The sequence below is a fragment of the Hylobates moloch genome, unplaced genomic scaffold, assembly GCF_009828535.3.
Source record: "Hylobates moloch isolate HMO894 unplaced genomic scaffold, HMol_V3 SCAFFOLD_1, whole genome shotgun sequence".
Taxonomy (NCBI): Eukaryota; Metazoa; Chordata; class Mammalia; order Primates; family Hylobatidae; genus Hylobates; species Hylobates moloch.
In genome coordinates, this window is record NW_026652276.1 from 42,355,071 (window position 1) to 42,381,987 (window position 26,917).

Here is a 26,917-nt window from a genome sequence, read left to right on the forward strand (position 1 = left end):
CACCGTGCCCGGCCTCTATGATTATGTTTTAAATTTTGAGTAGTATCCCCTTTACTTTGAATTATAATAGAATGTAGTATATAAAGCTTTTATTATAAAATTAAGTCAGAGGAACGCTAGTTTGAATTGTATAGTTATGGTTTACGTAAGTAAAGGGTTAGTACTAAAAGGAAGAATGCTTAGGTAGAAGTAAAAAATCATGAATATATCTTGCTTAGTGTTTATCTTAAATCCTTAGCTGAGAATTATGTGGCTCTGCCTTTAACATTTTTTCACAATCTATACCAAGATAGTATACCATTACATTCATGGGAAAAGATTGCTCCAATAATAAATATACATTAAGAAAATCTGTCATAAATCACCATACTGTTTGCAGAAAAGAAAATCTGTGAGATTATATTCCTGTAGAAATAATTTGAAAATCAAGATACCGATAATGAAATTATGGTTGAACGTATATTAAGAGTGTTGCAGCGGTTGCAGCAGTACCTTCTATTTTCCTAGCATCTGATTTTTCTAAGTGCATTTACTCTGTTGTCTAATTTTGGGCTTATAGCATTCCTTAACAGATAGTAAATATTAACTAAGGGGAGCCTTAAATAGGCCTAACTATGCTAACTGTCAGTTAATGGTGAGGCAAAGGCAAATAGTTTTCTGACTCCACATTTTCTAATTTGCCAAGTCTTCCCGTTTTAGGGCAGTACTGCAGAAATGTCTTGAAGGCCCAGTTGTATATGGAATACAAATGTTTTTATTGTTAGGTAACTGTAAGAGTCTTAAGTAAGTCAAGTCTCATTAAAGGATCGGGTTTGCAGTTAAAGTTTAGAATGCCATTGGTTCTATGTATTTGAATTTTAGATAATGATTACCCATAAGCTTTTATTGGTCTTCAGGTAATGGATAATTTGTTAATACAAGTGACAGGAAAAAAGCGTGTTGTACTCTTCAGTCCTCGAGATGCCCAGTATTTATATTTAAAAGGTATGGGATTTTTTTTAAGTTTATATTTCAAAAGTCTATTCAGTTACTCTTTTTGAGAAATCTCTTGATTCTTATAGGAAAAGAACACTTCAGGACTTAATCCTAATTGTATTTGTGTATATATGTAATAACAGGTTCAAATATGAAATTATCTTAATTATATTACATGGGTATCAGTCATCAGAATTAAAGAGTGAGTCATTGAAAATTGTCTTAGGTGTCAGTAGCATAGTAATTCTCACAGTGTGGGTACAGTAAGTAACTGGATAGAAAAGAATTTTCAAATTTATATTTGTGATTACTTTTTTTAAAATGCTAACTTTGCTGAATCTATATTATCCCTTTTTGGAACTTTTTAGGTACTAAATCAGAAGTACTGAATATAGATAACCCAGACTTGGCTAAATATCCACTTTTTTCCAAGGCTAGAAGATATGAATGTTCCCTTGAAGCTGGTGATGTATTATTCATTCCTGGTAAGATTTCTAGACCTCACTAATGTGCTATTTATAAAATGTGTACTCTGTCACTCATCCTTCATGTGATTTTTTTTTTTTTAGTACAAATATATATTTGTTATATGTATCCGGTCCTATACAAGATAATTTTTCGACAAAACTCTGTGTGTGTGTGTGTGTGTGTGTGTGTGTGTGTGTGTGTGTGTGTTTAAAGCAGGCCTAGGCAAACTTACTATAAGTTAACAGTCCTTGCACTTTTGGCCTATAAGTTAACAGGTTAACTTGAACTTTGGGAGGCCACGGTGGGAGGCTTGCTTGAGGCCAAAAGTGCAAGACCAGCATGGGCAACATAGCGAGACCCTGTCTTGACAAAAATAAATAAATAAATTTAGTCAGGCATGGTGGTGTGCATCTGTAAGTCCCAGCTGCTCGGGAGGCTGAGGCAGAAGGATCTCTTGGGCCCAAGAGGTTGAGGTTGAGGAGGCTGATGCCATGGCATCATGGAATCACTGTACTCCACCCTGAGCAACAGAGTAAGACCCTGTCTCTAAATAAACAGTCTTGCTTTCAAGGGCAACCTATAAAAATAATATTATACTCTAAACTATTTTACTAAGTGACATCAAGTAAGACATTTTTTATAGCTTTTATTTATTTATTTTTTATTATTTTCCAAGTGAGACACTTTATATCTGGGAAAAGGTTATACTGGTTGGTTTTTAAAATTATTTTTTAAAAATAATATTATACTCTATTTTATTAAATGATATCAAGTAAGACACTTTATATCTGGGAAAAGATTATACTGATTGGTTTTGTAAATTATTTTATTTTAAAAATATTTCTGTATTTTAGAACTGTGTCACTTAAATATTTACCAAAAAAAAAAATGATAAGTATCTTTCAAGGCCAAAACAGATGAAAGATTTCATTAAATATTAAAATGTTATAACCTCAACACCTGTAGTATCATTTGTGTACATTATTTTTCTATACAGTCTGGATTTGTGTCACTTAATTTCTTTGTTCAATTAATAGGCATTAGTTTGAAAGTCCATAAAGTTCAACACAGCAAGGTAATTAACATCTGTAATTAATACTTAAAAGTGAACTCTTGAAGATTATAAAAATCATAATTAAAATTAAAGGGATATATTAACAAATTCTATTTATAGTTGTAGTTCCATATTTAAATTAATATATTAAGAATCATTAATACTTTTCACTGATAAAAATAAGTAAATATTAATAAAGATAGACATTTGATGACTTCTTTTGGGACTAGATTATAAATTCCTTGAAGACAACTGTTTTGTTCATCTTTTTCTTCCTCAAAAGGGCCAGATATAATGGCTTTCATATAATTGACCATTTATAAAAATTTGACTTTTTATTCTTATTTTCATTGAAAGCAACCAACGTATTAGTCTTCAAATCCATTGCCATCTTTTAAATTTACACTTTTGGTTTTTGTATCTTGGGAACATGATTAAGGTCTATGTAGTTTTCCCTTATTCTTCATACAATTGTTTTAAGAAGAAAAAAATAGAAATACTGAACATTTGCATATATTTTTAAACAAAAGCAAAATTCCTATCTTTGGGTTTAAATTCAACTGAATGGTTAGCATTTTCTTCCTATTATATTGAATAAGGGGAAAAAAAGATTCTGAAAGAAAGTGTAGTTAAGATTAAAACCATGTTTGAAAATTAGTTTTCCAAATCAAAATATGTTAAGCTTTTGTTTTTCCTTAAACACTCTTAGAATAAGTTTCTAAAATTTAAATCTCCCTTTCACAGGATTAAAAGGGTTTTTCCTGTGATTAGTGTTCCATCTTTGTCATATTGTGGTATTGCTTTAGTATTCCTCTAGCACCTATATTCTGAAAATGTTTAGATTCAATTGAAAATAAAGTAAATTTCCCAATAAAAGGAAAAAAATTAATTAGGTATATAATAAAGTTTACTCATCATTTCCACCACCAAAATATTTGCTGTAGTTTTGTATACTATTTATAAAGGAGCTGAAAGAAATATGATTATAATTGCATTCAAAATATAAAATGAGGAGGCTATAATGAATACGAATTTAAGCAAGTTAGAAAACCAAATTGCAGCTCGAACAGGAAGTCTTTAGGGACAAAAGTATTATAATGAATCAGAAAAGGTCAAAGATACTCCTCAAGTAATTGAAATGTTCTGTGTACCAAAAAATAAACATTTTGATGTGGTTGTATGACTCAGGAAGCATAAACAAGTAACACAAAACACAGCCCTAGATTAGAGAACTGCAAAACAAAAACATCTTTATTATGTCTTTCAAGTTTAAAGGAAAAATTGCTATTTCTAAAGGTTTTAAAAGTAAGGGTTGTGCTATTGACACTTTAAATTTGTTGGCAATTCATAAAAGTTAAAATGATTCTGTTAAAAGCCTGGAGTGTGCTAACGAAGGGATCTGGTTACAAGAATTATTTCTTGCATTGGCTATATGCAATTCGTGATATTTCACTGACATTTTGGGTTTTTTTTTAACTGTAGGTTTTATTTTTAACTTGTTTTTTAAACTTTCTCCAGCTTTATGGTTCCATAATGTAATTTCTGAAGAGTTTGGAGTGGGAGTGAATATCTTTTGGAAGCACCTTCCATCTGAATGCTATGATAAAACAGATACCTATGGAAACAAAGATCCTACAGCAGCATCAAGAGCTGCACAAATTCTGGACAGAGCCTTGAAAACACTGGCCGAATTACCAGAGGAATATAGGGACTTCTATGCACGACGAATGGTCCTACACATTCAAGACAAAGCCTACAGCAAGAACTCTGAGTAAATAATGAAGTGAATGCAATGCACATCAACACTTCAGTAAGGGATAATGATATAAATTAAAGATTTTGTTAAAATAGTAAAGATACATCAGATTTACAGATTATGTGAGTACGAAGGGGTGTTTGTGTGGATTCTACTTGATACAGATTGTTATAATTAAAGAATGCTGTGCTGGGACCACTCTTTAACATTCAGATGCTGACCGCTAAAAGTCCAACTTAAAATGACTTAAAAACAGGAAGAAAATATATTGAATCACAATCCATGAAATCTATTGACAGAATGGGCTGCAGTGTTTCTGATCCAGTGATTCAGTAATGTCATCAAGAACCTTGGGAGCCCGCCTCCACACCCCACCCCCTTTTCAACCACAACATTGGCATCATCCTAAGGCTGGCTACCCTCGTGGTCATGGGATGATTGCCAGTAGCAGTTGGAGCCTTGTGCATCTTCATTTACATGCAGCGGAAGAGTCAGGCTGGATTCTAGGGGCCCCGTCCTAATATGAGAAAGCTTTCCCAGAATTCACTTTCCATATCCTTAGGTCTCATTGCTCTAAAGTAACTTAGACCTGTCCACCCCTGAGCCAGTCACTAGCAAAGGTTCTAGAATAACCTTTAGGGCACTCAGGTCCACTGGAGCTGAGAGTATAAGTGGAGGCCACATGAGGGATATATGGGGACAGAAAGGATAGTTTTTTTTAAATCATGGTTCTGATAGGAAAAACATGAGCAACCCACAATATCTATTACATTTGCCTAGAAGCAGAATTTTTGAGGAACTTTAAAAAATGTACAGATACCTAGGTCCCAACTTTGTAGACTGATTCAAGAGTGTTTGGGATTTGGTATAGGAACTTAATAGACCTCACAGGGTGTTTTGATGCATAATCAGAGCTGAGATCAACTGAAGTTGATGATAGTGACTTGGATTATTAGTTTTGTGATTAGTCCAAAACAAATGTTTAATCTGATCTTGACTTTTCTTGCCACCCAGCATGTCAGGTCTGTCCTTTTTTTTTTGGTTTTTGAATGTTAGAAAATAAATGTTTTAATTTATACCTATGTCTAAACCTTAGGCTAGTTAAAGATTTCCCAACTTTTTTTCCCACCTATCCCTTTTTTAAAAGAAAAATTACTTAAAAGAATGAATAAATGAGATCCTAAAAGTGTTGTCATTGAAGACAGTGAGCCATTGTGTGTGGATCTCTGCTTTTCTTTGTTTTGTACCTAGTAATTATATTGCAGTGTCATTGAAGACCAGATAATCTTCACGGAACATAAATGTGTTCATCTAAAGCAATCTCTTAGTACATCAATTTGGTGCATTTTAATTAGAGAAAATCATTTTCTTTATTGAAGAGAATCCATCCACTCATGTCCTATAAGTTATTGTAAATAAGGAAAAGCATATATAACATTCTGAATTTCCTAGGTATCTTTGGAAACAGGTAAGTTACTCAGGTGAATAAAGGTGAAAAGTCTTGTCAGAAAAGGGATGATTATATTAGCCAAATTTAATTACCAGATTTTGATCTTCATTAAGCAAAGCAAAGAACTTCTTTACTGATTCCTTGTCCTTCAGTAAGGAAAAAGACAAAACTCTCCTTAGTTTACATAATATTTATGGTCAGTTTTTAATAAATCTTGTTTTTTTTCTTAACCAGCAAGAGAATTGATACAAAGTATAAATCCAGAGTCATGTAGAAAACTTAGAAGTATTAATAAAACAGATTACAGTTTGTGCACTGAATATTCATCTTAATTGATTGTTTAATGGAGAAGCAAACTGGATGACGTTAGACAAAATAACGTTTATCTATGAAGCTTATTTTCCTCATCTTTAAAACAGAACTACAAAAATGCAGAGAGAAAGTTCAAGGGCAGGCACATAGTTGATAACTGGTGCTAGTTCTTCGATTTAATTATATTCCTTCTTTGCTGAGAGATTTGAGGTAGCTCCTGTTGCAGTATTAATTTATAATATTTAAAAAGTTAGAGAACTTTCCTTTGGGATGTTTTAAAATTATTTCCCTGGTCATAATTAATATTAGGGTCTGTTTATTTCAAATACAAAATATTTTAATCTTTTTTTCCTACTGGGTTAAGACCAAATAAGATGTTTGTTTTTATTATACAGTGTATGTTAGTTGCAACTTCTCAGGAATTCTGAATCTTAGAACTTTTTTATTGAAAGAGATCTTAGAAGCCATCTAACCAACCCAGATTGCTTAATGATTGTCTGGGTTCACATAGCTATGGGTGATAGAAACTGGGATTAGTTGTGACCAGTAATTCTCCATTCTTTCTCCCTAATGTGCAGCACATCTCCAGTACTTCTGAATAGATTACACAGCTTTTCTTTGGCTAGTATGGGGGCTTGACCTGATGCAAAAAGGAATTTTTTTCCTCTGCCAACAAAATTTCTCACTGCACTACTGGCTACACAGACAAGATTCAAAATAAAAGTAATGGTGGGTCAGGTGCAGTGGCTCATGCCTGTAATGCCAGCACTTTGGGAGGCCGAGGTGGGCAGATCACGAGGTCAGGAGATCAAGACCATCCTGGCCAACATGGTAAAACCCCATCTCTACTAAAAATATAAAAATTAAATGTTACGTGAAAAACATATTTGAAACTGTACTTCCATTTGTGTAAAACAAGGTATGTGGTGTGTGAACATCTTATTTGCATATGCATATAATTATCTCCAAGAATGCAGGAGAAACCAGTGATAGTTATGCCTCCAAGAAGAGGTTCAACTAGGTGGACCGATTGGAATCTGCAGTTTTGTATTATTTGGACTTCTGTTCACATTATCCTTTCAAAATACATTTTAAAAATACTATACGCACCAAGGTGGGTGGATCATCTGAACTCAGGAGTTCAAGACCAGCCTGGGCAACACGGCGAAACCTTGTCTCTACCAAAATGAGAAAAATTTAGCTGGCTGTGGTGGTGTGCGCCTGTAGTCCCAGCTACTCAGGAGGCTAAGATAGGACGATCACTTGAGCCTGGGAGGTGCAGGTTGCAGCTGGAATTGTGCCACTGTACTCCAGCTTGGGTGACAGAGTGAGACCCTGTCTCAAAAAAAAAAAAAAAAAAAAAAAGTATTATATGCAGAGCTGGGAGTGGTGGTCCGCACCTGTAGCCCCAGCATCTTGGGAGGCTGAGGGCAGGAGGAGTGCTTGACGCCAGGAGTTCAAGTTCAGCCTGGGCAACATGGGGAGACCTATTTCAAAAAAAACTAAACAGAGTGTAGTTATAGCATTTCATAACATTATTTGTCTTGGTATTTGAATACATTCGAATTCTATTTGTCCTGTAATTAATTTCTAACTCACTTTGATAAAATATCAAAACAAAGGAAACAAAGTCAACAAAACTTAATTTGTATCCTTCATCCTTTTGAACAGCAGCTATGTGAACATTTGGAAAGAACCTTAGTAAGGCGGCTTTTCTATCACCTATAAAAAGTTGCCAACAGACATCAAAGGAGTTGACAAAAAAAAAAAAAAAAAAAATGCAGGAAGCTGGAAGGCAGGCCTGGATGGAATTGGAACTGTGCTGCTGTGACTTCTTTCCCCAGTGCTAAAAAATAGATGTAGTCAGGAGGAACTAACATAGATTGGCAGTCACCCACACATCTCTGGTGTTACCTTAGTCTTGTTTCAAGCATACAAGCCACAAGTTTTTGGGTGTCTTAAATATACCTAAGTTGTAGTCTCTATGAATTTTTTTATTATACTTTAAGTTCTTGGGTACATGTGCACAACGTGCAGGTTTGTTACGTATGTATACATGTGCCATGTTGGTGTGCTGCACCCGTTAACTCATCATTTACATTAGGTATATCTCCTAATGCTATCCCTCCCCCAACCCCACGACAGGTCCCTGTGTGTGATGTAGTCTCTAAGTTCCATTAAACAGGATACTAAAATGACCTTTTTTGGTGACTCTGCCTGTCTCTACCACTAACTGGCTTAAAAGCTGCTGGGTCTCTTCCTTTGTAAAGAGCAACATGAGTTTACAGATGAGGTCTGTCTATATCTTCTCTTATGTTTGTTTCTCTTAAAGAACTTCAAGTGAAATAAAACAAAATAGCTCTTTTATGAATACTACCTTTTGTTTTGTATTTTACCTCATAAGCGTTAATGTATTAAACATTTCTATACCAACATGCTGGGACTTTGTATTGTCTGTCCTATATCCTCATTGCCTAGACCCTCCTTGACCTTGGTGGTTACTTAGTACATGAATGAAATGAAAAATAGATTACACCATACCCTAACCAAGTCTTGTAAGAAGCTAAAGAACTGCCGATCCCTGAGATGATCAGCACAGAAAGGAGAAAAGGATGAACTTGTTAGAGGTTTTGTTCTCTATGAAATCCAATAAAAGAAGTGGATATACTGCAAATTTTTATGGAGCAATTTTAAAGGGAGAAGATATGTATTTGTACAAAAAAGGTTCAAAGTTGCTCATTTGGAAAGACATGGAGGATAATGAAAAGATGTACAGTAAGTCCTCACTTAATGTGCATAGGTTCTTAGAAACTTTGACTTTAAACAAAAGGACAAACAGCAGGTCCTCAACGTTTTGTTCGTTGTCATCTAGTTAAAACAATGATGAGAAAAAAATTGGTTTTGTTATATCGGTTTGCTTCAAGTCCCAGTTTCCAAGAACCTACTGATATGTTAAGTAAGGACTTACTATATACAAACCCAACTTAGCAGGGTGGAGAAATGGCTTCCTTTTAAATAATCTGAAGTTTTAACAATGCTAATAATATAAAGCACATCCAAACAAACTTCTGTGGATGATCAATTTTAATACAATTATACATACATTCATGCTGTGGTGGTAACAACTTTCACATTATTTGTAGGACGACTATTCCCAACTCATGACAAAGGCACAATCCAAAAGTATAAATTAACATTACAATAAGTTTTAAACAAATGTGGACAAAGGACCAATCTGAAGTATTAAACAGAAAACATCTGAATATGGATCAACTTGAATATATTTTCATTCCAGAAAATATTTTTTCCTTTCAACACTGTCTCATTTTGCTATGATGGCAGTTTTAGGTGCCTGGTGAGTTACTCTTAATATCCATTCAACATGTAACAATTATAATTAAGCATTCACATACTGGATAGACAACCTAGACTTTTAAATATGTCTGATTTTTAAAAATTATTTTATTTTTAAATGAATTCTTCTGCTAAATGTCTTACTTTTCCATTTCAGTTAATCATGTGAAAATAAATGCATTTTCTTCCCCTTATAGAATTCAGTAACTCAGCTATTTTACTTTAGATACATGTGAATTTAACCAAGGATTATTAAACAAATAGAAAAAAAGCCATCCAATCATAGTGCTTAAAGGCAATGTAATATGTAAAATGTTAAAATCAGGCTGATTTATTTCCTTGATGGGAATTTTTGGTCTCAAAAGAAACAGGAGGTATTTAAAGAAACTGAAGCAACATAATACTACTTTGTCTTTAAAAAAAAAAAAAGCCATTTAGAGATGCTATTCTGCAGTTTATAAAATTAAGGGTTAAAACACCAAAAAGAGATGTTATTTTTAAACATTTGTTAAGAATCCTTTCTCATGAGTCTCTGAATATTTGGAATGTATTTATAGAGTCATTAAAATATAATTCTGGGAAGAAACCAAGAAATTAACATTTTTATTCTATATGGCTTTATAAATCTAGGTCTTCTGGGTCATTAAGGTATTAAGCTTCAGTGTCTTTTTTTTTTTTTTTTTTTTTAGTCCTAAAGCAGCATGTTACTTCCCTGCTATTTCATGACCTGCAAAAGCTAATTATTAATAAACAACAAACTGCTCACCTTTTATTGTAATCACCCAATTACAATGTCAATGTTGGTTGACATTCATTAGATCTGGATTTCTCAAAGTGTATTTATCTAGGTCAAGAAAAACGGGCAGAAGGAAACTTCACCCAAATTATGTAGCAGTGTTAAGCAAATTCAGTTTTTGAGCCAAAATTAAATCATTTGTGTCTTCAAACTTTCCCTTGTAACTTTTCTTATAGCGATGTAATTTTGCATTTTGGCCAAAGAGAGCTATTTTCTTTTGGCAGACAAAATCATGCTTCTGGAGAAACACTGACTTAGATCTATGGAATCTGTTTCCTTTTTAATAGAGCTCTAACAAATAGAGCATTATATATTTATTTTATCCAAGTTGATCCTTTCAAAAAGACTGATATAATGAAAAATTTGAAATTTGCTCTGTAGTACATTTTTATCCAATATACATAAATATGCTCAATTTAAAGCAATTTTCCAAAACAACTGGTTTTTGGACAAGATTCAAGAAACCCCAGAATGTCTTATCCAAAATAATAAAACACTGACAAAAATTAAACAATAGTGCTTAAGTGTAATTTTGTTTTGTTTTAGAGATGAAGTCTCACTATGTTGCCCAGGTTGGAGTGCAGTAGCTAGTCACAAACAATCATGGTGAACCACAACCTGGGATCAAGCAATCCTCCTGCCTTAGCCTCCTGAGTAGCTGGAACTAAAGGCACGTGCCACCACACCTGGCTATGTTTTTAAAAACCACCTTTACACTATTGTACACTTTTGGACATCTGGAAACAAATATATGTTGACTCTCATGAGAAAAGTACTTGGTGACACATTAAAGAATAAGTCAAGGAGTTTACAAAAACACAAGAGGCAGGGTGCAGTTATTCCAAAATGATAGAAAACAGCATTGTACCTTTGCTTTTGTTTGAAGAGAAATGAAAATATTTCCACTCAAAAATAGCTAATTACTGTTAAAATGTCACCAAATTAGTTTAAAACATTACTCAGAAAATCAGTTACATCCAACAGTAACAATTTTAGTTACCTTTTATAAGAACAATGTTGTAACTTTCATTTTAAGGGTCTTATATCTCCTCAGGATTATTACAAACCACCTTGTTAGATTTCAAATTAACTAATTCTAACTCAATCCAAATTAATAACTGCTCACATTCACAAGCAAAAAATACTATTGCACATTACACTCACATTTTAGGAATGTGTGCTTCCCCCCATACCCCAAAACTGACAATGCAGCTATGAATTACATCCCATTATCTGAATTTATAACACTCAAAAGTGCTTATGTTCTTCCACTGAACAAGTTCATTAATATACCTGTAATCTCAAAATACTTCATGAACCCTGAAGTGATTCTCTATGGAAGGAGCTTCCTTTGTAAAATGAATTTGGCTAGTCACCTGCATACCAAAATCCCCAAGTATCTGAACAAATTTCTTGTGCTCCTTTCCAATCCAAGATCTCATTGGATCACGTACTTGGTAAGGTGTTACATGAGTGTGAACGATAATCCCTGTTTGTGCAAATTCTTTCAAGACTTCTGGATAAGTAACCCAAGTATTGCTTCCTCCAGAATGACCACCATCCAGCCAATACATTGTTCTTATGCTTTTGATAAAAGCATCTATGTTCTTGTCTTTCTTGGCTTCTTTCAATTCAAAAAGCAACTGATTCAAAACAACACAACCTTTACTGAATCCAATCAAAGTAAAAGATGCATCATTTAGTGATGGTGGATAAAAACTCATGGCAGACTCATCAGATTTTTCACAGGTCCTCACTTTTTCTCCCTGGCAACCATTCGTAGTATGAGAAGAACTGGATCTACAGTTAGATGCTATGGAGTCCTTATTCCAAACATTCAAACTTTTCTTTGATAAACTATTCTGACTTAAATTAAAAGCATTAACTAATAACATATAAAGGTGCTTAAAAGCTCCAAAGTCAGTATTGTGTTCTGGGGCACCAAACATGTTACTTTTCACAAAATTGTCATAGCAGCTGAATTTGTGCAAATGCATTCGGGAACATTTTATCACCCAAATATAACTATTGGGGAACCGGTGGGCTAAAATGGTAGCAACATTTTCTAGACTCCAGTTTTCCCACTGATAATTCTCAGGATGACGAGTCATAATTTCATGGTAATTCTGAAAGGTAAGAAAGATGAAATAAGTATTAAATACATATTTATATAAAATGATTTCCACAAAATAGTTTCCATTTTTATTGTGGAGAAAGGATATTACAATGACCTATGGTTAATGTACACTAGAAATGAAAACTATAAATTCGTCATTACTTTCTAGTAATAAGATTTTTGAACCAATTACTTCTTCATTTTAAGCCTGAAATCTATCAAGAGACAAGGAAACAAGTTATACCTACATGAAACAGTAAAAAGTTTTTAAAAATTTAATTTTGAAGGGTCATAGGTATGTTTAACAAATTTTATTTAGTATATACATATAATCAATTTTCCTAACACATCAACTGAAAATATAAATTTGGTTCACTAGATAGACTTTTTGACCAACATAGAATCTTAAAATACTTCCCTAAGTTGCCATTCTATACCCCTCCCTCTTTGGATTTCTCTAGCAACCTGAACACGATGTTCAATTTCAAATTTAGTATTATACACAAAGCTGCAATAAACATTATAGAAAACTCTTTGTACACATCTGTGATTATATCCTTAAATTCCTAGATATGGAAAAACTGGGTCAAAGAATATTTGTAATTTAAGTCTGGATTTCTACTCTTGCCTATTCATATCCTTTGCCCCCCATTCCCCATTTTTTGTGTGAGACAGGATCTCACTCTGTCGTCCAGGCTGGAGTGCAGTGGCATGATTATGGCTCACTGCAGCCTTGAGCTATCAGGCTCAAGCAATCCTCCCTCCTCAGCCTCCGGAGTAGCTGGGACCACAGGTGCATATCATCACATGTGGCTAACATTTTTATTCTTTGTAGAGAGGTCTCACTTTGTTGCACAGGCTGGTCTCAAACTCCTGGGCTAAACCATCCTCCTACCTCATTCTCCCAAAGTATTGGTATTACAGGCATGAGCCACCATACCCAGCCTCCTTTATCCTTTTGTATTTACACCTTATTTATAAGCATTCTATATACACTAACCATAACTTTTTGTTTAGGTCCTAGGATGTGCATATAAATTGTTTTCCTTTTAATTTTACTCATACTGACTTCTTTTTTTAAAGGGGAGGTGATTCATTCAAATGTATTCATTTGTTCTATAAAATTTACTGGATACCTACCAGTTGGGCAGGGAACAAAACAGACTAACCCCTTGTTCACATGGAGCTCACATTCTACTGCAGAGATACACAATAAACAACTCCATAAGTAAATAGAGCAGCACTGTCCAACAGAAATAAAACATGAGCCACATTTAAAATTTTCAAGCCCCAGATTTTAAAAAGTAAAAAGTTAACAGGTGAAACTAATTTTAATCATTTCTTTTTTGAGCTAAATATATCCAAAATACCACAATCTCAACATGTAACCAATATTAAAAATTACTGGAGGATTCTTAACATTCTTTTTTCCTTCCTAAGTCTTTGAAATCCAGCGTGTATTTTGTACTTATAGTACATCTCAATTTGGATGCTAAATTTTCATCAGAAATACTTGATCTGAATTTGATCTCATAAAATTTACAGCTGAAAAAGTAAACTCACATACCCAACTTGTTCCAAATATACTTGAAAGTTTTCCATTAACTGAACTGAAACGGATTTTCCATCCGTTTTTTTAATATACATTTAAATTAACCAAAATTAACTACAGTTAAAAGTTTAGTTCCTCTATTAAATTTAGTTCCTCAAGTAGACTAACAACATTTTAAGTAATCAATAGCCACAAGTGATTAGTGACTACGATATTGGACAGTTCAAAACATACTAGACTTACAGCTTGGAAACATTTCAAAAAATATATATATTAGATGGTGGTAAGTAAAACGGAACATAATAAGTAAAGCAGGAGAAAAGGAATACAAGGTGGAAAATTATTACTTAACACAGAATGGTAAGGAAAGGCTTCTCCAATAAAGTGATAGTTTGAAAGGACCTGAAGGAACTCAGAGAGTGAACCACGTGGGTATTTCAGGCAGAAGGAACTGCAACGGCAAAACGCCCTGAGGTGGGGAGCCTGCTGGACATAACCTAGACACAGCAATGAGGTCACTGTGGCTCCAGAGGAGTCAACAATAGCAAATGTGGTCACAAAGGAGGGCAGAGAGATGGTTTGGGGAAGAGGAGAGGTGCTGATCAGGCTTTTTAAGACATTACAAAGACTTTGGCTTTTGCTCTGAAAAGATCTGGAGCCAAGGGCTGATATATGCTTTGAAAATATTACTCTGGCTCCTAATAATGAAGGGGCAATAGCTGATGCAAGGAGACCATTAAAAGGCTACTGAAATATAATCCTGATAAAAGAAGGTGGCTTGAACCAGAGTAGTAGAAGTGGTCAGGTCCTGAATTTATTTTGGAGGTAGAGTCAACAGGATTTGCAAATGGATTGGATATAGAAGGTGAGAGAAAAATAAGATAAATGGTGTGAGTTTTCCTTATTTCTAATGGTGATATACAGTATCTATCAGTTCTAAATACACCCTCCTTTTGACCTAGTAATTCTTTGAGAAATTTATCTCATTGATATACTTACATATATGCATAAATATATATGTATAAGGATATTTATTTCTGCTTCAAAAGAATGAGGCAGCTCTATGAGTACTCCTATGGGTTGTAAAATAAGGGCTAAAAAATCCAGTACACTATGCAACCATATGTATTTTTTAAAAAAGCCTGAGGCTGGGGGCAGTGGTTCACACCTATAATCTCAGCACTTTGGAGGCAGAGGCAGGCAAACTGCTTGAGTTTGGGACCAGCATGAGCAACATGTGAAATCCCGTCTCTACAAAAAAAAAAAAAAAAGAAAAAAGAAAAATTGGCAGGGTGTGGTGGTGTGCCCCTGTAGTCCCAGCTACTCAGGAGGCTGAAGTGGGAAGACGGCTTGAGCCCAGGAGGTGGAGGTTGCTGTGAGCTGAGATTTTGCCACTGCACTGCAGCCTTGACAATAGTCAGACCTTGCCTCAAAAAAAAAAAAAAAAAAAAAAAAAAGAATAAGGAAAAAAACACGTAAGTATAGAATGTCTCTGGAAGCATATATATATATATATATATAAAAATAACAGTGGCAGCCTTGGGGAAGGGAAATGGGCAACTGGAGGGAATGGGGTGAAAATTACTTTTCAATGTAAAACCGTAAATAATCTGAACTTTTAGCAATACGCACATTTTCTCTATTTAAAAATTAAAACTAGTAAATACTACAAAAATTCTATATACAAAGGTATAGGTAAGATAGAAAAAATCATATAACCACCAATTAAAAAAAATCATTAAAATTCTGATGTCTAGCAGTCCAGTTTTCTCTAGCATACACATATACAAGTATGTATACAAGGAAGCATTCTTCTCCCCCAACAAGCAATAAGCTTATACATAGTTTTCACTTAAAAATATAAGCATGGTTCCAAATCAATACAGATTTGCATCATAATTGTTAGACATCTAAGGTTAATACCAATTTACACTTTCACTGGAAACATAAAAGAGTGCTTATTTTCCCACATCTTTACCCATCCTTAATGCTAATGGCTCTTGGCATCAATTTTTTAAAATCCTTGCTACTATGATAAAATGATCTTATTTTTTATTTAATTTGCATGTTTTGATTTCCAATCAGGTTAAACATTGTTAACTGGTGGTTTTCATTTTTCTTTGGTTTTCTGTTCATGTCCTATGATAATTTTCCCACTATGATGTTCAATTCCTTCCTAACTTATATTTCACTAATATTAGTAGTTTGCCATATATGTTAAAAATACTAATTCCCAGGCCGGGCGCAGTGGCTCATGCCTGTAATCCCAGCACTTTGGGAAGCCGAAGCAGGCGGATCACGAGGTCAGGAGATGGAGACCTTCCTGGCCAACACGGTGAAACCCCGTCTCTACTAAAAATACAAAAATTAGCCAGGCATGGTGGCACGTTCCTGTAGTCATAGCTACTCGGGAGGCTGAGGCAGAAGAATCGCTTGAACCCGGGAGGTGGAGGTTGCAGTGAGCCAAGACCGCGCCACTGCACTCCATCCTGGGTAACACAGCAAGACTCCATCTCAAAAAAAAAAAAGAAAAAAAAAAAATACTAATTCCTAGAAGGCCATCATTTGACTTTTTTTTTTGTTTTTTGAGAGGGAGTCTCACACTCTGTCCCCCAGGCTGGAGTGCAGTGGCAAGATCTCGGCTCACTGCAACCTCCGCCTCCTGGGTTCATGCCATTCTCCTGCTTCAGCCTCCTGAGTAGCTGGGACTACAGGTGCGCGCCACCATGCCTGGCGAATTTTTTGTATTTTTAGTAGAGATGGAGTTTCACCATGTTAGCCAGGATGGTCTTGATCTCCTGACCTCGTGATCCACCCGCCTCAGCCTCCCAAAGTGCTGGGATTACAGGCATGTGCCACCGCGCCCGACCCATCATTTGACTTTTTATGGATTCTGCTATTGCTTCCTGCACAATTATTTTATAATTAATGATATATACAATTATCATGAAATCATAGGCGCTGACATCTCGAAGGGCTCATCTAAATCCTTTTTATAGTTAAGGAACCTGAGGTCCTAGAAACTACAGTTATTTATATATTTATTTAGTTAATGAGCCAAAATGAACCTAGATTTTATGACTCTCAGTTTAGTCCTACCACATAGAAGGTGCTCTAAATCTAGAAACATGATATTTTCCTTGATTAGCCCCAGGTTCCACGATTAGAGGAAGGAGAATGCTTATTCTAAGGAACTGTATGCAGTAAAATGTAAAGATGGAATCATTACTGTGTGTCAAAGCCCACATCCGAGAACAATGGAAACACACTTTCATATTCTAAAAAGAGGCACCAGACACCCCTCTAGGAGTTACTAAGAGGTAGCCCAAACTGGTTCTGCAACTGACGCTGTTACCCATAGCCAATCTACAGAAAAGGTTACAGACTAAGGAAAGAGAGAGATTTCTTTCAAGAGAGTTTTCATCCTAGTTGGGAATGCAATGCACTACTATCCCCATAAGAGGTAAGGGGTGAAAGGCCATGCTTCTCATCCCCAGTGAGGCAGGCCACAAGAGAATCTCTGGAGAGTTTAAAGAATGCTTACTACTCCAGTTAGATGCTTGCTGACCTGCAGAAACTCAGAGACCCACTCCAAACTGCTATTGAAGGAAGGAACAAAGGATTTTTAGGAAATCTTGACATGTGTCTCCAAGAGTTTGTAGACAAATGATAGATTCACACTAAGTGTTCTGCCCTTAGAGCAGAGCGAACTTCTGCTATGGTTTCAATGTGTCCGCCAAAGGTCATGTTTTGGAAACTTAATCCCTAAAGCAACTATGATTAGAGGTGGGATCTTTAAGAGGTGATTAGGTCACAAGGGCTCTGCCCACATGAATGGATTAATGGTTCTTGATAAAAGGATGAATTTGGCCTCTCCTTCCCCTCCCCCACTCCCTATCTCTTGCCCTTCTGCCTTCCACCATGAGATGACAGGGCAAGAAGGCCCTCACCAGATGTAGGCCCCTCCTAACCTCCAGAATCATGAGCTAAATAAATTTCTGTTTATTATAGACATAAAGTGCACATCTGAAGTAAGCAGGCTAGAATGACCAGAACAGGGTCCAGCCTAAGAGAGCTGCCTGATAAAGCACAGGAAGCTCCAAGGTACATGACCAGGAGACACCACTTAGGGCATGATCATCTATAGATCCTAAACTTTAGGAAAGCAAAACTTTTAAAGAGTTAAAACTGGAAATGACTCAAATGTTTATGAACTGCTGAATGGACAAACAAAGTATATATCCATACATAGAATACTACTCTGTAAATAAAACGAACAGACTACTGGCTGGGCACAGTGGCTCACGCCTGCAATCCCAGCTCTTTGGGAGGCCAAGGCAGGAGGATCACTTAACCCCCGGAGTTTGAGACCAGCCTAGGCAACATAATGAGACCCTCGTTTCTACGAAAAATTTTAAAAATTAGCCAGGTGTGATGGTGCATGCCTGTAGTCCCAGCTACTTGGGAGGCTAAGGTAGGAGAATCGCTTGAGCCTGGGAGGTTGAGGCTGCAGTGAGCCATGATCACACCACTGCATTTCAGCCTAGGTGACAGAGCAAGACCCTGTCGCAAAAAAAAAAGAAAAATGAAAAAAACTACGGATACAGGTAACAATATGGATGAATTTCAAAAGTATTAAATAGTGAAACAGGTCACACACAAAAGACTACATACTATATGACAAATTAACAAAATTCTAGAAAAAGCAAAAACCACAGTGAAAGAAAGCAGGTTAGTGGTTGGGAAAAGAAAACTGACCATAAAGGAGCACAGAGGTACTTTTTAGGATAATGGAGATACTCTACAACATGATTTTGGTGGTTACATAATTCCAACACTTGTCAAAATTCACAAAATTATACTCTTACTTAAAATACAAGGGCTGGGCACAGTGGCTCACACCTGTAATCCCAGCACTTTGGGAGGCCCAGGCGGGCAGATCACTTGAGGTCAGGAGTTCGAGACCAGCCTGACCAACATGGTGAAACCCCATCTCTACTAAAAATACAAAAATTAGCCAGGCGTGGTGGCACACACCTGTAATCCCAGCTACTCAGGAGGCTGAGGCACAAGAATTGCTTGAACCCGGGAGATGGAGGTTGCAGTGAGCCGAGATTGCACCACTGCACTTCAGCCTGGGCAACAGAGCAAGACTCCGTCTGAAAATATAATGATAATAAATAAATTAAAACATAATAAAATAAAGGGGATACATATAATTATATACCCAAGGCTTTAAAAAGATAACTCAAAATGGAAAGCACTTACTTTAAAAAAATCTTGATCACCCTTCAAAATCATTATTGCTAGATGAGAAAAACATAGGTACCTAAAGAAATACAAAATACTATGGATATATGGTTTGGTTGTGTCCTCACCAAAATCTCATCTTGAATTGTAGTTCCCATAATCCCCACATGGGAGAGACCCGATGGAAGGTAACTGAATCATGGGGCGGTTACCCTCATGCTGTTCTGGTGACAGTGAGTTCTTACAAGATGGTTTTATAAGGGGCTCATCCCCCTCTTTGCTGTTATTCTCTTTCCTACCACCATATGAATAAGGGTATGTTTGCTTCCCCTTCCACCATGACTGTAATTTTTCAGAGGCATCCCCAGCCCTGTGGAACTGTGAGCCAATTAAACCTCTTTGCTTTATAAATTACCTAGTCTTGGGTATGTCTTTATTAGCAGCATGAGAATGGACTAATACAGTAAATTGGTACTGCAGAGAGTGGGGTGCTGCTATAAGGATACCCAAAAATGTGGAAGTGACTTTGGAGCTGGGTAACAGGCAGAGGTTGGAACAGTCTGTAGGGCTCAGAAGAAAACAGGAAAATGTGGGAAAGTTTGGAACTTCCTAGAGACTTGTTGAATGGCTTTGACCAAAATGCTGATAGTGATTTGGATAATGAAGTCTAGGCTGCAGTGGTCTCAGACAGAGATAATAAACTTCTTAGAACTGAAGCAAAGGTCACTCTTGTTATGGTTTAGCAAAGACACTGGCAGCATTCTGCCCCTGCCCCAGAGATCTGTGGAACTTTGACCTTGAGAGGGATGGTTTGAAATTGGAACTTATATTTAAATGGGAAGTAGCACATAAAAGTTTGGAAAATTTGCAGCCTGACACTGCTATAAAAAAGAAAAACCCATTTTCTGAGAATTTCAAGCAGGCTGCAGAAACTTGCATAAGTAATGAGGAGCCAAATGTTCATCACCAAGACAATGGGAAAAATGTCTCCAGGGCATGTCACAGATCTTCAGGGCAGCCCCTACCATCACAGGCCCAGAGGCCTAAGAGGAAAAAATGGTTTTGTGGGCTGGGCTCAGGCCCCTGCTGCTTTGTGCAGTCTGCCCTGTGTCCCAGCCATGGCTAAAATGGGCCAACGGATAGCTCGGGCTGTTGCTTCAGCGTGTGCAAGCCCAAGCCTTGGCAGCTTACATGTGATGTTGGGCCTGTGGGTGCGCAAAAGTCAGGAATTGAGGTTGCAGAACCGCTGCCTAGATTTCAGAGGATGTATGAAAACACCTGGATGTCCAGGCAGAAGTTTGCTGCTAGGGCAGTATGGAAAAGAAATATGGGGCTCTACATTTCCCTACTGGGGCACTGCCTGGTGGAGCTGTGAGAAAAGGGCCACCATCAACCAGCCCCCAGAATAGTAGATAAACCAACAGCTTGCACTGTGTGCCTGGAAAAGCTGCAGACACTCAACAACAGCCATGAAGGCAGCCTGGAGGGGGCCTGTACCCTGCAAAGTGGAGCTGCCCAAGGCCATGGGAGCCCACCTCTTGCATCAGTGTGACCTAGATATGAGACATGGAGTTAAAGATCATTTTGGAACTTTAAGGTTTAATGACTCTCCTATTGGATTTCGGACTTGCATGGGGCCTGTAGCCCCTTTGTTTTGGTCCATTTCTCCCATCTGGAATGGCTATATTTACTCAATGCCTGTATCCCCATTGTATCTAGGAAGTAACTAACTTGCTTTTGATTTTACAGGTTCACAGGTGGAAGGGACTTGCCTTGTCTCAGATGAAACTTTGGACTTAGACTTTTGAGTTAATGCTACAATGAGTTAAGACTTTGGGGAACTGTTGGAAGGGCATGGTTATGTTTTGAAATGTAAGGACATGAAATTTGGGAGGGGCTAGGGGTGGAATGATACAGTTTGGCTGTGTCCCCACCCAAATCTCATCTTGAATTGTAGTTCCCATAATCCCCATGTGTTGTGAGAGGGACTCAGTGGGAGGTAACTGAATCATGGGGGAGGTTACCCTCACGCTGTTCTCCTAATACTCAGTGAGTTCTCATGAGATGGTTTTATAAGGGGCTTCTCCACCTTCGGTCTCATTCTTCTCCTTCCTCTTGCCATGTGAAGAAGGACGCATTTGCTTCCCCTTCTGCCTTGATTGTAAGTCTCCTGAAGCCTCCCAGCCCTGTGGAACTGATTCAATTAAACCTCTTTCCTTTACAAATTACCCAGCCTCTGGTATGTCTTTATTAGCAGCGTGAGAATGGACTAATATACATGGCCTTAGCTTTCTTGTAATTCAAATGATAAAGGACTAGTATAGAATTTTAAAAAAGGACATACAACAAAACATCACTGCAAAAGGAACATCAAAGAAGTTAATAGGAATTAAGAGGACTTAAAATCATATGAAAAACCAGTTCCAATTAACAAACACCAAATAATGAAACAGTATCAAGATAGGCAAAGCTTCAGGCCAGGTGCGGTGGCTCACATCTATAATCCCAGCACTTTGGGAGGCTGAGGTGGGAGGATCACCTGAGGTCAGGAGTTTGAGACCAGCCTGGTCAACATGGTGAAACCCCATCTCTACTAAAAATACAAAAAAAAGAAAAATTAGCCAGGCGTGGTGGCACGCTCCTGTAGTCCCAGCTACTCAGGAGGCTGACGCAGGAGAATCGCTTGAGCATGGGAGGTGGAGGTTGCAGTAAGCTAAGATCACGCCACTGCACTCCAGCCTAGGCAACAGAGAAAGAGTCCATCTCAAGGAAAAAAAAAAAAAAGATAGGCAAAGCTTCTAATACTATCTTGCAAAATTCTGTTTAGCCCTATTCTGTTCAATATTTATTCAAATTAAGGATAAAGCTAAAACAAGAATGCTCAGCAAGGTGTGGTGGCTCATACTTGTAATCCCAACACTTTAAGAGGCTGAGGCAAGAGGATCACTTGAACACAGGAGTGGGCAACATAGTGAGACCCTGTCTCTGTAAAAAATAGTAATAAAATAAATAAAATAGAATGTCTATAGGCATTCTAAAAGGATCAACAAAATAAAAAGATGGGCTGTATTTAGCAGCAAAAATTTCTTAAGGATAAATATTAGGCTCAAAAGAATCAAGTACAAAAATACAGATGAAGAAATTAGCCTAATAGCATTTTATATAATAGCCAACACATTTCAAGTACTTCATGCATTGTTCAAAGCAACTCAAAAATACTCATTTATACAAGTCATCTACTGCACACCTACAACATGCCACTCTCAAGCATCACAGATTATATCAGTAAACAGACATGAGCTTATATTTTAGTGGCAGAAGGCAAACAAAACTCAAAACGAAAAGTAACTAGTATAGTAAATGCAATGGGTAAAAATAAAGAAGAAAAGTTGATAGGAAGCCTATATATACCATGATTATTAAACAGGATGGTCACAAAAGGCCTCAGAGAGGCAGAGTCTTGAGCAGACCTAGAAGAGGTGAGGTAATAAACCTACAAGTCATCTACTTGGAAGGCTGTTCCAGGCAGTATACACAAAGCTTTTTAGGTATAGTGTGCCTGACATGTTTCAGCAACACCAAGAAAGCTAGAGAGGCTGGAGAAGAGTAAACAGAAAAAGGAGACCAAGTCAGATAGTTAACAGGGTGGGAAAAGATAGAAATAATGAAAAGCCTTGCAGGGCAGGACATTAACAGGAAGGACTCTGGCTCTTACTCTGAGTGACATGGGAAGTGATCGCACAGTTTTGAGCAGACATGGAATGATTTGACTTACATTTTTCAATGGTTATTCTGATTACTTTAGATACACTGAAAAGGTAAAGTCAGTAGATCTGATGATATGAGGTATGAAAGACAGTTCTAATGGATGACTTCAAGATTTCTATCTTGAGCAACTGAGAAGGTAAAGTTTCCATTAATGACATGAGGAAGACTGCATAGGGGTAAAGATCCAAAGATTTTAGGTTTAGGATATCTATTAAATATCCAAAAGGAAATAATCATGCATATAATTGGTTGGCCTAAAGTTTGGGGAGTATGTGTAGGCTAGATACATAAATGTTGAGGGGTGTCAGTGTACAGGTAGTGAGTAACGCTATGAGACTGAAGGGAGTGAACACAGACAGAGGAAACGTGGAAGGACAGACGACTAGGATACTCCAATAATTTTTAAAGTCACCAGAGAGATGAGAAGGGACCAGAACTTATTTAGTATCCACACATTTAATCTCCATTGACACCTTATAAACTATTATTCTTATTTTATAGTTGAAGTAGCTGAAACACAGAGAGATGTTAACAATTGTCCAGGGACTTTATATCTAAAAAGTTCTAAATCAGTGTTCAAACCCAGGCAATCTGGCCTCAAACTGTATGTAAGACTTTTTAGACTTCCTCTGAAGACTTGTACTATATATCCTGGCTGGCACACATTAAAAACACTTTAGGAGGTGCTCAATAAATGTTATCATTATCATCATCATCATTATTTTAGGAATGCATGCAGTAATTGTTCCACAAAACTATTCTGGCAGTCATAGTCAGAAATGTCACATGTTATTTTCCCAATCTGAGCCACAAGGGCACCAAGTAAGTAAGTGACTTTTTTTTCTCTTAAATCTAAGTACTAGTTGTTTTTTTTTCTTTATTCTCTTTTTTTTCCCACTTTTTATTAGCAGTCAACTAAACCAGTCAATTATTTTGAAGGCAAAAGAAAATACTATATATATATATATATATATATACACACACACACACACACACATATATATACACACACATATATATATATATATAAATCATTATTTGACTCAGAGCACAAAGTTTCTAAGTATGTCATTTTAAGGCATCAATTTTGAAAATAAACTAATGTAGTTTCATAGTATAAGAAACACATCTAGGCCGGGCGCGGTGGCTCACACCTATAATCCCAGCACTTTCAGAGGCCAAGGTGGGCAGATCACTTGAAGTTAGAAGTTCGAGACCAGCCTGGCCAACATGGTGAAACCCCATCTCTACTAAAAATACAAAAATTAGCCCAGTGTGGTGGCACACGCCTGTAATCCCAGCTACTTGGGAGGCTGAGGCACGAGAATCACTTGAGCCCGGGAGGTGGAGGTTGCAGTGAGGCGAGACTGCGCCACTGCACTCCAGCCTGGGCAACAGAGCAAGACTCTGTCTCAAAAAAACAAAAAAGAGAAACATACCTAGCTATATTCTAGCTTTACCTGTCTAGAACTTTCTATCATGATGGATTATTTCCTATGATAATGCTATATATCTGTGCTGTCCAATACAGCACACACATCTGTAGCTACTGAGCACTTGAAATGCAGCTAATATGACTAACTGGATTTTTAGTTTTATTTAATTTTAATTAATTCAGATAGCCATATATGGCTAATGGCTACCATATTAGATAATGCAACTTTAATTAAGACCCAGTTTTCAGGGCAACATAACCATGGATATTTGCCTGCAGCTATAAAATAATAAACATAACATGCAAAAGCAAAAGTACGAAATGAGGTGAGCATCAAAACATTGACATGCTTATTAATTATTGTCCCTTTTCTTCCACCCATCCCCACTCTGTTTTAGGGTTACTGGGTGTCATACCTTTGTAATGTTTGGTTGGTTGGTTTTTAATTACTGCCACCGTTTTCTAAACACTACGTGCTAACTTAATTTGAAAGCCATCGCTCGTCCCCTGCCCAACACACACACACGGTCCTTTGAGAAATCAAATTATAGAATGAATATACAAGATGCGTCTCACTCCCTGTCTCAAATTCCGCCTCTTGGAAGCCTGGACCGACAGCTGGCTCTTTCGAGATCGTAGCCCTCGTCGGACACCTTCCCCCTGGGGTTCTATGGACAAAGGGCGCCAAGGGCGTGGAAGGCACGGTTTTGGATTTCGTGGAGTAACGGAAGAGCCACCCTCGGTGAATGTGTGGGTGTGTTCAGGCAAGGAAAGGAACCAGGCAGCAGCCACGAGGGAAGAATCAGTGACCGCGTACGTATACACGAGAGGGGGGAACAGATACCCAGGCAGGCCCCCAGTTACCTGCACATCCCCAGGGAAATAAAGGACGTGATGCTGTGGCGGCGGCTGCGGCTCCTCCTTCGCTGGGTCCCCGGGGAGGTCCTGCCGCTCCAGTCCCTCCCCGGCCGCCGCCAACAGGAGCAATTCGTTGCTGCGCTGCGGATCGGCTCCAGGCACGGTGGACAGCTGCAGGCACTGACGGCGGCGCACCTCGGCCGAGAGGGAGCATCGCGCGCCGCCGCTGCCGCCCGGGTTCATGGTTCTGGCCTGAGAGCAGGACAAGGCGTTTCCGATTCCGAGCTGCGGCAGCAGGAGCAGCAACGGCGGCGACCGCAGGAGCCTGAACCCCCACATGGGTCGCCGCCGCGAGAGCAGTTCGGAGGTGGAGGGTGGCGGAGGGGTTCCTGAGGGAGGGACTTCAGCAAGCGGCTCCACGGTCGGCGGCCGCGGCCCGGCCGAGAGCCGGCGCTGAGGCGACGACGTCAGAGGCCGACGTCCGCGCGCAGCGTGCGTAAGGAAAGGAAGGGAGGGGTGTGCGCGAAATCGGGCTTGGGATCCCAGAGAAGACGGTGGGCGTGGCTTGAGGAAGGGCGTTTGTGATTGGTGGGTTCTGCCGCGGCCGGGATGTTCGAACAGAAGTCTGGGGAAGAGCCGGCGAAGAGCAAAGAGATGAACAGAGTACTCCCAACTAGAGCAAGCGGCAGTTGTGGCGCATGCGCAGCAGCAGGGGCGGCCGCAGGTCGCCGTTCAATAATACGTAATGTACAGACTTTTGAGTATACCAAGCTCCCTGTTTCTGTAGGTTCACCTGAGATTTATCTGGTCTTTCGGGCCTTAAAAAGGAGACAGTCCCAAAGACGTGAGTAATTCTGACCTGTAGAGGATTCCATGGGGAGTCTTCTATATGCCCCGAAGGAAGGGAATCTCTCTCCTCGTACCTTGAGTTTCCTGAGTACAATTATGATAGATATACGAAGATCTCTATGCTCATGGGGAATTTGTGGTTAGATATGAAGCTGTTTATCTCTGGGAACAGGGTACATGGTCTAGGACAGGAAAAAACGGGGCGAGGCAGTACGCGTTACTTGGTGTTTTGCTATTTGGACGTTTTCAAAAACTAAACAGTGTAGGAAAGCCATGTGTGTCCAGCAACTATCTGTGGCCAGTTGAGTAGGAATAAGATTTGGCGAAATGTATGCTCAGGCCTGTACTCCTAGCACTGTGGGAGGCCGAGGCGGAGGATCACTTGAGTCCGGCAGTTTGAAACCAGCCTGGGCAACATAGGGAGGCCTTGTCTCTACTAAATTTTTTTTTTTTAATTAGCCGGGCGTGGTGGTGCATGCCTATAGTCTAAGCTACTGGGAGGGATGAGGTGGGAGATTGGATCGCTTGAGCCCAGGAGTTGTATGCTGCAATGAGTTGTGATCCCACCACTGCACTCCAGCCTGGGCAACAGAAGCAGACCCTGTCTCAAAAAATAAACCAAAGACAAACAAAACAGGGAAATGTGTGCGAGCGAGGATGAGATCCAAGTACTTCTGAGACAAAGCACTGTAAAGAGAATAATTAATGAAAATTACAATAACTACAGCCAACATTTGTTGAGGGTTTACTATAGGCCAGAAATCTAAGCACTTTATATATAATTATTCGGAGTTTATATATGTGTATTTAAGCACACATACTGTTTTCTTTGGTCTACATATGCAAATATTAACAAATGGCTTGGAGTAGGAACATAAATGAGCAAATGATAAAATATGATTTTTATATATATATAGACTTAGT

General features: G+C 38.0%; 2 protein-coding genes across 5 annotated transcripts in view; one reads left to right on the top strand and one right to left on the bottom strand.

Annotated features, from left to right (window-relative positions):
- TYW5 (tRNA-yW synthesizing protein 5) overlaps positions 1-4,448 on the top strand; it is a 273,481-nt gene extending 269,033 nt beyond the window's left edge. For all 4 annotated transcript variants that reach the window (XM_058439881.1, XM_058439880.1, XM_032755038.2 and 1 more), the window contains 3 exons: positions 897-984; positions 1,344-1,460; positions 4,016-4,448. In XM_058439881.1, the coding sequence (XP_058295864.1) occupies positions 897-984; positions 1,344-1,460; positions 4,016-4,272 (462 nt within the window). In that variant the 3' untranslated portion in view covers positions 4,273-4,448. The remainder of the gene's footprint in view (positions 1-896; positions 985-1,343; positions 1,461-4,015) is intronic.
- A 5,536-nt stretch (positions 4,449-9,984) lies between these two features.
- CUNH2orf69 (chromosome unknown C2orf69 homolog) lies at positions 9,985-25,620 on the bottom strand. Its single transcript, XM_032755043.2, has 2 exons — positions 25,151-25,620; positions 9,985-12,291 (listed from the first exon to the last, which is right to left on the bottom strand). Exons 1-2 carry the CDS (start codon positions 25,481-25,483, stop codon positions 11,467-11,469), a joined length of 1,158 nt encoding a protein of 385 aa, XP_032610934.1. The 5' UTR covers positions 25,484-25,620; the 3' UTR covers positions 9,985-11,466.
- Between the last annotated feature and the right edge of the window lie 1,297 nt (positions 25,621-26,917).